This window comes from Microplitis mediator, chromosome 3, assembly GCF_029852145.1.
Source record: "Microplitis mediator isolate UGA2020A chromosome 3, iyMicMedi2.1, whole genome shotgun sequence".
Taxonomy (NCBI): Eukaryota; Metazoa; Arthropoda; class Insecta; order Hymenoptera; family Braconidae; genus Microplitis; species Microplitis mediator.
This window is the reverse complement of record NC_079971.1, coordinates 22,515,368-22,527,850: the sequence shown is the minus strand read 5'-3', so window position 1 is coordinate 22,527,850 and position 12,483 is coordinate 22,515,368. Positions and strand designations below refer to the sequence as shown.

The window sequence follows — 12,483 nt, the reverse complement described above, 5'->3', positions numbered from 1 at the left end:
TACTCAATCAACATATTTTCCATTTCGTTACCTACCACGTATTGAATTATCATCTTGTAACTAAATTTGTTCCATTCTAATCAAACATTTACAGCCAAACCCACTCGTAGATATTGCTGAATGCTTTCACATGACTGACGATTTATTGCATGTCTTATAACAACTGAATTATTACAGAATCTAATGCACTCAGTTCGATCGATAGCTTTCTGGAGAAGCTTTCCGGCTAGGTGGTCGAGATGGAATAGTGCAGTTATTTAAACTTTCTCGGTAGCTATTTTTAGTCAGTACTGTCCTAACTTTCATAACTCCCATATCTGTTACAACCATCTACAACAACAAAATGTCCAAAAAGTTCACGGTAATTAAATTCTCTGATATATCAACTTATGGAAGAAATCCGTATAAATGTGTTCCGAGTTGGTGGATTGTCAAACGAAATGTAGCTTATGTGACAGTGCCGTATCCGCCTAGGACTGAGATAGTCCGTTCCTTTAAAAATATCATTAATTGTGAACCACCTTTACATGGCTGGAATGAATATTGTGGGACCTTTGAATACGTAACAGGTGAGTCATTATTAGTACAACATTTTAAGAATCATTACCACTAAGTCATAATCTGGAACCTCTGTTCAGCATTTGAACCTTTACTCTGTCATAACCCTAGTTCCTATCAAATCTTCTCAACCTTGTCCCTTTCCTAAACTTTTTTACCTTACCATGCTGCTGAGGCCGACTTACTACTTTCTTTCGCAGTGTGAAGGGAAATCCCTGCTGGTAAATTTGGCCACTACTAGTGGGGGCTTTAATATTAAACATCTACGTCAGGTTTTGGACCCAATTCTATGGGGTGATGAACTTGTACCTCGTCAACGCCTGCACTGATTCGTGTCCATTACACCAAAGCAAACCAAACGCTACATTAAATAATGCCAGCAGTTAAGCTATCTGGTCCTATTCCGTATTCCGTTCATTTTATCTATCCATCTAGCCTTACCGAAATAATTGTTAAGTCTTGAAGTGGAAATATTCCACACCTACCCCTACCTGGTTGTTAGCAAAATGTTTGTGGTGGGGAGCTTTATGCTGTTCATCATTGCGAGAGAATCGCATCTTCGAAAAAGGAATCAGAGAAAAGGAAACCGCCGATGGACCTCGACCCATAACGGCCGGATCACACCGTCCATCTTACGGCCGCATTTTAAAAGTTACATCAAATAACCCATGGAGTGGGTGTGATAAACTTGTACCCCGCTGACTTCGGTTCTGCTTTCCATTACTGAGTCCATTACACCAAAGTAAAACAAACATTTTTGCGAAAGCTAATTTTCATCATTTCTTACAGATTCTTACGCTGACGGACTGATGTTCATAAAGAATCAAGACCCTGATTGTATTCCTGAGGAATTGGTATTCGTAAGTTACCTGACTGGTAACATATTGTCACCAACAAGAAAATCTAATGCATTGATAACGTTCCTATCCAAAATGTGGCTGAGATTTTGTAGACCTTTTAAAAAATAAACACTCTATTTTTATATAACCTTAGATTTTTATTGAATTATACATTTTAAGCTCTCAAAAATAACAATCATCAAGAACTTCAAAGGCTGAATCGTGTTTATCTCTCTAGCTCAAATTTTTATCCTCAGCAGAATACTTACCCCATAGCAATAACATTAACCGTGAACGCGGCTGATTATGAAATCTTGCGCCAACACAAACATTCTAACATACGGTTTGGATTAGCAGTTTTAATTTAAAATTTATCGATAACGAGGTATTTAACTCTATACCACGAATGCGTAAACAATATTTGATAAACAAACTGTAAAAATAGCTAATCGCTAATTTTTACTGGTAGCAATAGTTTGAAAACAACACACAAAGTAAAATATTCATAGCCAAACCAAACAAACTTCGATTTGCATTTATTGATGGTCTTGACCTATCCTATTTATTTAACTTTGTTCTAGATCACGCAAGTGTCACGTTCGTAGTATGACGATCACTTATTACGATTCAGAGATGAGTCAGCTCGGTCATTTACATTTCCAAGTACTTAGTCCCTGACATTGGTTACAAAATGTTTGAACTTCCAGAAGCCGTTTTTCGATCCTTGATCAGTTTCTACCAAAAAGTCGCTGGGTATACTATAAGGCTATGAAACGTCTAAATGCCTTCTGACCAAAGTAGACGTATTACTGGACAAATGGACATTGAGTAATTCCGTTTTGCCAGGACATCTGTAGACCAATTAAGGCGTTAGTTAATAAGATCTCCTTACCAGTCCAGATGACAGCGACGACATCAGCCGATCAGATTCAGGAACTCCTAATCTTGCTCGGTCTATTGATGACTCACCAATTAAGCAACAATGACCTACGAAATTCCCTAACTCGTTGACTCACGATAAGGTAATTAGCTACTGTCGTTTTATCAACTATGTGACCCCGTTTGAATTATGTAGAGCCAACGAAAGTAAACAAACCAATTTGACATTGAGGTAGTACTGTGAATAACAAACGATAATCAGACGTAACCATCTATTATTCACGCTGCCCTCCTAGGTCAAGTTCAATAACAAGTTCATCGCCATCAATTTATTATTCGTAGCTGCCAACATGTAATCGCACGTTATTGACTGTTAAATAGGACAGTGAATATACGAGCCAAGTGTGTGTACTAATAATAATACTTGGGTTCCGTCGACACCGGCTTGTTTTGATCTTCAGCTGTTTTTCTATTAGTAGAAAGTAATTGTTGTTATTGCTACCAAGTAACTGAAGGATATACATAGAAAGTTCAGAGCAGTCAGAGCAAACTGAATAATGACCCGTGAAAAGAGATGGCCGATGCTACGGTTATTGTTCCGATGGAACCCTAAAATCATACATCTAGGTAAAGTCAATGAATGGAAGCACATGACCTTTAACATTTTATTTTCTAGAATAATTATTATAAAAAAAATATATTGAACTCTAAAATCTAATCTTTAGTGAGCTGGCTTATCAATTCGCTGGCTTATTAATTCCGTCTGTACAAGGGTTTGTTCCTGAAACCAAATGACTAAATTAATTATGTGTCATATGAAAACTGACCTTGAATGGATGTAAATAAATTGGACGAAATACGTCACAAGCCTGGATCACTAAAGTAGTAAAACGGTCAGCACGTAATTGACACGGTCTGGGTTCGATTCCCAGTTCAAACTGTGCGATTATTTTTGTCAATTTGTCTATAAACTATTAATGTATAAACCATGGAAATAGTTCCTTTCTTATCCTTTCTAATTCCCTCCTATCCGATTTCTTGTTAAGGAAACTTAATATGAGAATGTTGGGACGATTTATGTGTTTACTTTCGTATGTATGTCCATGATGTAATAAAGAAGCTGTATAATTTAGAAATATAACTTACGGTTCAAAGCAGAACAAGCAAGGTATAAAAATTGCAAAGTATTCTCTAGGGTGTGGTTTATCCCGTTGATCTTGAACTTTACACATCCAGAGCTCTTGACCATTATATTGTAAGATTGCTAATACACCTTGAACGTAAATAGCAACGCCTTCAAGTTTTCCAAACTTGCTATAATAGCTTGAAATTTCTTTGTGGATTGTAAATTCCAAGTCGGCCCATGGTATTGATAACCATTCATAGGGCACTAGGTACATGTGTCTATGAGACCCAGCATCGGAGATTATAGATCCTTGCATGCTGCAGAGTGCCATGTACTTGTCCACACTGTGTGACAAATTCTAACATTTATAAACAATACGACAGCTCTGGAGCTTATTGATCTCCATTAAAATATAATCAAAGTATGCTTACTAAAAGTTATAATAGTCTAAAAATCTAAGCTATGTAACTTACGGTTCACGGCAATTATCGCAGGACATGTAAACACCAAAGTATTCTCTGGGACTTGGCCAGGACTTCTTATCATTATCCTTACGCATCCAGGGCTGTTGGCCATTATATCGAAGATGTGCTGTTACACCTTCTACCCGAATGCCAACGCCTTCAATTTTTTTAGTTATTTGTTCACAAGTTACTTCTTTTTTTATTATAACTTCCAAGACGTCTGGGGTGTAATATTTCTTTCCCCATTCATTTGGAACTAGACACACATGTTTATTGGACATTGCACCGAACTATATGTTTTCACATAACAAAGACAAACGTGCGACTCGTGTGTTTAAAATTCAACTCTGTTGTTTATATAGGACAGAAAGATACGTAAGTTCGTAGGTTTCCAATTGACAATAACAAGTGCATTGGCCGTTGTTTGATAATAATTAGCTCATCACATGCGTGTTGCTGCGCATGTGCTCATGATAATATTGTTAATCATTTTCGCAGTAAAAAATGTCATCTGCTAGCCAGATTGAAAGGTAAACTTCACACAAACACATTTTGAAATTGTGAATTCTCGACTGGGACAAAGCAATTAAGGAGTAGGTAATTGTACCGAGCTTATTTCTTTTTCTTTCTTTTTCATTCGTGATTCCCACCATGAAACCTCACAGGCCTACTACTGGATGTAACCTCCCGATTTATTTGAGTTTAGGCTGACTCCCACGGTCGTCCTGTTACCAGAGCCCTCTGCTCGCAAGCATAAAGGCTGAGGGATCCCAGCACTAAGTCTACTTTCCCGTGATCAACATGGTGGCACATACACAGTTTAGCACACCCTTACTCGAGTGTTGCCCTCTTTCGGAAACTCTCTGTGTTTCCACCGATGCCACCTATGACCTGCATATTTATTACTGCAAGCCCTTTCCCTGTCTTCTTCTTCCCTGCGTGTTACGGCTGATTTACTCCTAAACTGGACTCCATTTGTTAATTGAAATGTTTTATAGATATAACACAGAAACCTATAGGAAAATCTGACTAAGTCAGCCAGCTGTCATATGTGACCTACCCCACATGTTGAGCACAATGTCGAAGTGAATTTCTTAAATAAATAAATAAATGGAAAATTTTTGCCGCGACCGAGAACCGAACTGCCGTCCCTGTGAGCGTAAGACCCAGCTTGAGCGCTCATGGCTACATGACGTCGGTAAGTTTCATTACGACTAAACTTTGGAACCTAGGATTTGTTTAGAACCTTCGGGCCTAGTCGAGTACATTGTGACGAATACACTAGTAAGATTTCTGTGAAATCTACTTGAAATTTACGACGCAGATTTTGACAATTGAACTTGTTTTGCCCTCTAGAATATCATAACAAACTTGTTGAGACAATTCATAATTAAGATCATGACCCAATCAATTATGACGCGGCAGTATTAGCAATTTAGTAGGCATACTGAGATTTTATTGAAAGACATTCGAGAAAATAGGATTGCATTTTCCCGTATACATAGTCGCTCATCCGAGTCTGTTCATTGGGGATCGTGATTATACTGTGTCCTAGGTAAGTCAGTGTCCTTTAAATGAGGGTTTGCAATAAGTAGAAAGGTTCAGTAACGGCTGCTATCTATGTTACATACAGATGTTTTTTCGAAGGCCTAATTATTTTACGAATACTGATAAACCATACGAAGGGAGGCTCAATCATACTTTGAGCAGAATGGAATGAATCTGAACACATGATTTTTAACACTTTATTAATAATGTTAACATAATTTGAAAAAACATGACAACTTAAAACATATATTTCTTGGAATGTTGAACTGTTTCTATTTCTTTAGTGATTTGCTCCTAAAACGAAATAACCAAATTAATTACACGGGTAATAAAACCTGTTTTATACTATTGATCATGTGACTTACGGCGGGCTGCAATCAATGCAAGGAAGAAGGATTGCTAAATATTCTGTGAGGTGCGGCTTATCTCTTTGATCCTGATATTTGCGCATCCAGAAATGTCCATTGTAACATTGTAGAAATGCTGTTACGTTTCGAACCCGAATCGCAGCACCTTCAAGCTTCCCATGTTTGCTATAGTAGCTTGAAATCTCTTCGTGAAGTGTACTTTCTAAGGCGACCCATGGAAGGGCTAACCATTCGCGGGGAACCAGGTACAGGTATCTATGAGAGGTTGCATCGAAAAACGATGATCCTTGCAGATCACGCAATAGTGTGTGACTGTCCACTCTGTGAGATAAATATAGTATCATTAGTAGAAATACAAAGTTCTGAAGTTTATTGAACTCCAGATAAAAGTAGTGATGCAATGTTTGTAAATAAAATGCGGGAAACTCACGTCTTGGTGTTATCGTCATAGGAAATGTTTAATCCAAAATATTCATTGGAATTTGGCCTTGAGTTGTTATCCTGATCCTTACGCATCCAGGGCTGTAAGTTATGATATCGAAGACGTGCCGTGACGCCTTCAATGTTTACTTTAATACCCTGGACTCTCATGATTATTTGCTCACGTGATATCTCCGCTTTGAGTATAAATTCCAAAATTTCTGGCGTATAATCTCCCTTACCCCATTCGATTGGGACAAAGAATAGATGTTTGGAAGACATGTCGACAAAAGAGACGTTTTTGTATTTTGAAAGCAAATGGTATACTATCTGCACTACGGATTAAATTGGGTTGCTTATATAGCGTTCGATAGTATTTACATAAAACAATTATTAATTCAATAAGTGCATTACCCGCTGTTTAAAGACAAATAGGACAATGAATACGAATATATGCGCGTAATTAGAGTGCTGACCTATCCAACATCAAAACAACACGACGCAGTTTCAGGTGATTGAACTTGTTATAGCATTCTGCGTACAATATATTATATATTATGTGTTGTAACAATATTGGAATAATAAAATTGATTAATATAAATTGGCATAGTCACAGCGAATGATGTATGCAGTCAAGCGAGACTACTACGCCACAAAGCAACAGGCATAAATTATTTCTAATATATAACGCGTCAAGTGGTACTCGAATACATTAATTTTCAATTGGAGATGATTTCCTGAAGAATATAAATCCTGAAGAAACTGCTTTGTTTTCACTTGCGACGCAGCTGGCGGCTGAGAACGTTCATAGAATTGGCACATCAACGCTGCGAAATTGAAGATAAACCTGTAGAGGTTTCAAAAATACTTCGCGACGAAATAGACGTAGCAAAGGTAAGTTTTGAAAATAGTGATGAAGCTCCCGTGTCTTTAACTCTTTTCTGATAATCTGTCTCGAGGACTATCGGTACGAGCTGTTTGGGGATAAGACCAATCACAGTCCTTAGTAAGGCTGTGTGAGTAACGGTTCAATCGTACAAGTGCATGCACCCCCATCTACTATCATTTCGCCCCTTTTCCACTCAACAGGCTAGCCCTCTTCTGCTTTAAGATGAAAACGTACGATTCAAATTAAGAGTAGGGACTTAAGGTAATCTGAGAAAGGGTTAATAACTCGGCTGTAATATGACTTTTGAGACTTTGCTCTCTACTATGACATTATATCCAAGAAGACTCAGCAAGTAGATGAAACAACATCCCGATATGTAAAGCCTGTTACCCAGTCCAGATTAAAACTGGATACCCGAATGTGCCTGGCCGTGTTTGATAAGAATTGTTGTTTACAGATACTCAAGCAGCTAACAAGCAGACGGCGGAAATCAAATCTCCAGTGGCTGCTATCATCGGTGGTGACAGCAAGAAAATGACCGACAAGACCAAGCCTGCAAAGAAACAATCGGAAAATTCAATTATAAAAGTTTTCCGCAGAATGAGCCCTACCAAGAAGCAGTACAACGAAATGAATCGTTCCAGTGCTTCACTAGGAAATCCGTCCTCGAAAAGTTGTCAGACCCCTTCGTCGTTTTACACCAACATGTCTGGTGGGCTACAGCCTCCGACCCAGTCAGCCAGCCGCAGTTATCCGACAACCCCAACTTATTCTCTGTCCCCGGCCGAGTCCTATCAAACAATTAATCAATCTTCAGGTAGCATCGAGAGACATCTTTTACGTTCCTTACACTCAACCGTTAGTGAAGCAACTCACATTATTGAACAGTATATGATTCTGCGTAACCGTGAAAAGTAACTACTTGATGTAAATGTCAATACGCAACTAAAAATGCGTATAATATTTGTTTATCATAATCTATTAGTACGTAACTGTACTATCATAATCAAAAAATATTATTGTCATTATTGTTCTGAATATAATTAATTAAAAAATATTTGTACTCTTATTAACATAGTTTGTAAGTATGTTATTGTGCTAACCCGAGTTGAAAAATAAATACATACATAAATAGCATTCGCTTGTTTTGTTTTCTTTCTTTTCTATCAAATTTCATACAAGAATAGATCAAAAACGCTTCTGAAGCCGAAGGTTTTTACTTCATTGCAGGAAAAGATGTTGCTTATTAGTCAAACCACAGCGTAGAACTTGGTCAGTTAGATATCGTTATCTAAATAAAACGACACTATTGATACTTAGATAACCTTTGTCTTAATTTTCAAGGATTGTTTAATAGAGCCGCACTAAAAATGCTCGCTAATAACAATAAAATATATTTTTGGCTCGCATATTTTAAAGTACGTAGCGTAGCATTAGCATTAGTAGAGTGTACAGTACTGCGAATCGCGCGTGTGTTTGTAAGTGCGTCGGTCTATATAACCAATAATTAAACGTTCGAAAATTTATTTTATTTGTGAAAGTCAGTAAAGTTACTCTTGGATTGCCTAAGGTTCCTAAAACTGAGATAATGAGCCCTCAGAAACCTGTTAAAAATGTCTCGGTCAATAAGACTGATGCAAAAGCTACTCCTGTGTTAAAAAATGTCAAAATGACTCAAAAATCATCGACTCCAAAGGAACCGGCTGTAATGGCTGGTTCCAGACAATCAAAAGCAATAGAGAAGCTTGAGAAAGCTAGGACAATTGCAGCTTCTGCATTTGAGGAACAAGAAATATCTAAAAATAGAGAAGGCCCAGAATCGAGAGCTGCTGATCTGTCAATTCAAAGTACAGTTTGGAAGACAGGTTCCGTGGAACTTGAAGAAAATCTTAACAATTATCAACCAAATTGTGTTAAACAACCAGATCAAAAGCAAATCGCACTACGGAGGATACTGGGAAAACTAAAGTATCAGATGATAACCACGGATTTCTAGATGTGAGTAGAAGGCAGCCATGCTTAACAAACGGTGAGTTCTACCATAAGCTGATAGCTTAGAATACGTATCCTAGTGTTCTGTAGGCTAGTTCAAATTCTTTAATCAAACTTTTCGTAGCTTGCTTACGTTAGACCCAAAACCTGCTAAAAACGCGCAATTCCGTAAAATTCATATAATTATATTCCCACCTGTGTGTATGCATGGACATATACTTCCTACGTAACAGCATTATTTAATTTATTTAAAAATGCTACCGTAGGATGGACGATGTAGCTCAAAAGACATCGACTACCCTAGTAGAAATGATATCGAGTTTTTAGCCAGTAACTAGCCAGTTTAACTAAATTTAAACCAGTAACTGGCCAGTTTTACTAGAGATCGAGCAAAACATGGCGGCTTCAGTGAAACTATCAATTTTGAATATTGAGGTTATCAAGGGTTATAAAAAATTGTCAAATAAAATAAAAATAATGTTAAATAAACGATATGACATAAACGTTTAATTTATATTTATTTATATTATGAAATAAATAACATCATTAGATTAATAGAATAACAACAATAAATCTGACAATAAAGTAATTATTTTTAATTGAAGAAAATTTAAAAAATATTTTCACGTTAACATACACAAATTTTAATTAATTCACACTGTTTTTTAATATTTTTTAAAACAACGACGCGTACAGGTTAACAGAAAAAAATAAACAGACACACACACTAGTAAAGGTACAGTATCGGTGTGACCAATGATTATGACTTAGTTGTAGGTGGCGCGATTTCGAGTTTTTACTCGATATCACTAGCCAGTTACTGGTTTATATCGAGTGAAAACTCGATTATTTCTACTATGGTAATTAAACGGAATATGACATAGGCTCCCATAGCTCAACTGGAAGGGCACTCAATGCGTAACCGCCATGGTCTGGGTTCGATTCCAAGATCGGATTATTGATGTTTTTTTCAATTTATGTATAGACTCTTCATTAAGAAGGTTACTTCCTTATCCAGCCTTATCCGCTCCTTTCCTACTTCTTCCGTACAATACGAAACTGTGGAACGCTTCACGTCCCTATTTCCGTATGCGTGTGTGTAAGAAAAACTAAGGAATCAGAAAATTTGGAGTAAATCAATTGAACTGAATGAAGATCAATGAATGAACAGAGCTGACGTACATAAGTGGATTCAAATATACTCGAAAATACATCATCTTTCAATAAGACAAGTGTTGGCATCTGACTTGGAATCAATCAACCATATTTAACCACCTCTTGAGATAAAGTTGACAATCGATTTGCGTACTACTCAAGAGTGTTGTTTGGTAATATTAAAAGTAATGAATCTGACTTGAAATTGATCTAGCCCAATTTATCAACACTTGTATTGATTTACTTCTATAAAGCTGTCAAATGCGTCGTAACGAAACTTTAATGGGTCATCAGCCAATCTGGGGACCTCCACGCCAGAACATAAAGTCGGTCCTTAGAAGTATAAAAGTCAGTCTGGTCTTGACATTTCACGGTTTGAGTATTGTCGCGCCTTGCAACTTTACTTTCTGACATCATCCTCAGTCTCCATCAAAGTATAAAAAAATGCTGTACGAAGACGAGGATTCCGCCTATGCTGAGATAGACGAATCAGAATCTGATGACGAAATTTACGAGCTGATCGGAAGTGAGGATCCGGATGATGCATGGCTGACCGCAAATGATCCGATTTTCTGGTGCCTCGCGCCAGCACATCTAGAAGAGGTCGCATGGTTGTTCCGTGCAGCACCGACTAGACAACCCCGAGATTCCATGCAGAATCCTCTGACTCTCTTAGAAGTAGATATTCTTAATACCTAAGTTAGTACAGCACCGTAGCAGTTTAACACGTTTGCTTTATTTTAACTTTGTGTTCCACTTGTTTCAGTACTACATTCTCATGGACGTCGACGAACTACTAGACAGGCTGTGGCTGGCACCGAAAAGGGTTCATGACGCTCTTTGCATGATGTGGGTTCGAGTGAAAAATCGTCGTAATCTTGCAACGAAGAACAGTATACTTCACTCATTGGGACCCGAGCTGGATTTCCTTTTCGATCAGGATCCTGCTTAACTACCATCATGGACCCTATCGTGTGTCTAACCTATTTAGTGCTCTTTCTCAAGCTACTTTGGTCTACTCTCATCTAGTTCTAATGCGCATCAATTGTTTTGCAGTATCTTATATGGTAAATTCTGTTGAAGTTACCTATTGTTTACTCTTAGAATAGTAAGGATTTTATTAAATAATACAATATAAACAGTACATAAAATTTTATTTCCTTTAATAAGTTCCACAACTCTACCATAATAACTAAGACAAATTTAACGAGAGTAGAATGGAGGGTAGTACGAGCTCGAACATCTGAAACAATAAAAAAACCTGTGTTATAAAGATAAGTTTCAATAAGACATTCAATGGTTCTGGATTAAGTCATAGGGGGATTAGGCTTTTTACGACACTTTGGCGCTGAAAGTAAATAAACCACTCACGATTTCGAACAGAGAATGCAATTCATCCGTATTCCAAAGTATTCGTTCATATTTGGGCTGTTTGATTGGTCCTCAGATTTACGCATCCACGGATTATAGTTGTGATAAACTAATTTCGCTGTTACGTCCTCTAAACGCACCGTTGTTCCCTCAAGGCGTTTGTAGTAACGCCATTGTTTGGATGCTTTTTGTTTCACTGTTTCGCGTAGAGCTTTTTCCGAGAGACCAGCCCACTCGTTAGGTACATAGCAGGTATACTTCGACGCCATTTTTATAATAGGACCGAGTAGAATAAAAGAAATAAACAATGCTAGCTAATGTAGACTTTCTAGATCACATCGAAGTCTTTGAAGCGAGTGCCAAAAATCTGGGAGTCAGAATATTTATATGCATTTGCAGAGATACTTCAAATGAATTGGAATCAAATGAGTTTAGATCTAGGGGTATCAATTACAAAAGCTTTTAAATTACTTGGATATTTGAACACAGACTTACCTCTACTAGTGAAGACGTTACGAGTCCACTAGTATCCTGAAGTACTTTTTTGGATCTGGATGAATTCTCCTATCTAGGGTTTTTTTCATCCATAGCCGCAAGTTGTAACGCTCCACTGTGGTAGTGACTCCAGCGAGCTCAATAGTTGTACCAAAGAGTTCACCCATTTCTCGTTTATTTTTTTTTATGCTTTTGTAAACAAGAGTTTCTAATACCGGAAGTGGAAAAATGTCCCATTCGTGTGGGACATAACAGATGTATTTATACGGCCCAAGAAGGATCATATTTTATTGTTTTATTTGGGAGAAAGGCTTAAGTGTATGATCGATAGTTAGTGTTTCGAAGAAACAATAGGATTTGGATTGATTTATCCAAATAT

At 37.4% G+C, this 12,483-nt stretch overlaps 4 protein-coding genes and 1 pseudogene across 4 annotated transcripts; 2 read left to right on the top strand and 3 right to left on the bottom strand.

Annotated features, from left to right (window-relative positions):
- Positions 1-26: 26 nt before the first annotated feature.
- Positions 27-2,054, top strand: LOC130665484 (uncharacterized). The gene is made up of 2 exons (XM_057465905.1): positions 27-569; positions 1,348-2,054. Exons 1-2 carry the CDS (start codon positions 344-346, stop codon positions 1,524-1,526), a joined length of 405 nt encoding a protein of 134 aa, XP_057321888.1. The 5' UTR covers positions 27-343; the 3' UTR covers positions 1,527-2,054.
- Positions 2,055-2,989: 935 nt separating this feature from the next.
- LOC130665486 (uncharacterized) lies at positions 2,990-4,155 on the bottom strand. The gene is made up of 2 exons (XM_057465907.1): positions 3,876-4,155; positions 2,990-3,746 (listed from the first exon to the last, which is right to left on the bottom strand). The coding sequence occupies exons 1-2, from the start codon at positions 4,145-4,147 to the stop codon at positions 3,419-3,421; spliced, it is 600 nt and encodes a 199-aa protein (XP_057321890.1). The 5' UTR covers positions 4,148-4,155; the 3' UTR covers positions 2,990-3,418.
- Positions 4,156-5,758: 1,603 nt separating this feature from the next.
- On the bottom strand, positions 5,759-7,731 carry LOC130665485 (uncharacterized). Its single transcript, XM_057465906.1, has 2 exons — positions 6,213-7,731; positions 5,759-6,103 (listed from the first exon to the last, which is right to left on the bottom strand). The coding sequence occupies exons 1-2, from the start codon at positions 6,482-6,484 to the stop codon at positions 5,776-5,778; spliced, it is 600 nt and encodes a 199-aa protein (XP_057321889.1). The 5' UTR covers positions 6,485-7,731; the 3' UTR covers positions 5,759-5,775.
- On the top strand, positions 6,656-9,995 carry LOC130665987 (uncharacterized; annotated as a pseudogene).
- A 1,330-nt stretch (positions 9,996-11,325) lies between these two features.
- On the bottom strand, positions 11,326-12,064 carry LOC130665671 (uncharacterized). The gene is made up of 3 exons (XM_057466154.1): positions 11,620-12,064; positions 11,423-11,481; positions 11,326-11,355 (listed from the first exon to the last, which is right to left on the bottom strand). Exons 1-3 carry the CDS (start codon positions 11,876-11,878, stop codon positions 11,326-11,328), a joined length of 348 nt encoding a protein of 115 aa, XP_057322137.1. The 5' UTR covers positions 11,879-12,064.
- Between the last annotated feature and the right edge of the window lie 419 nt (positions 12,065-12,483).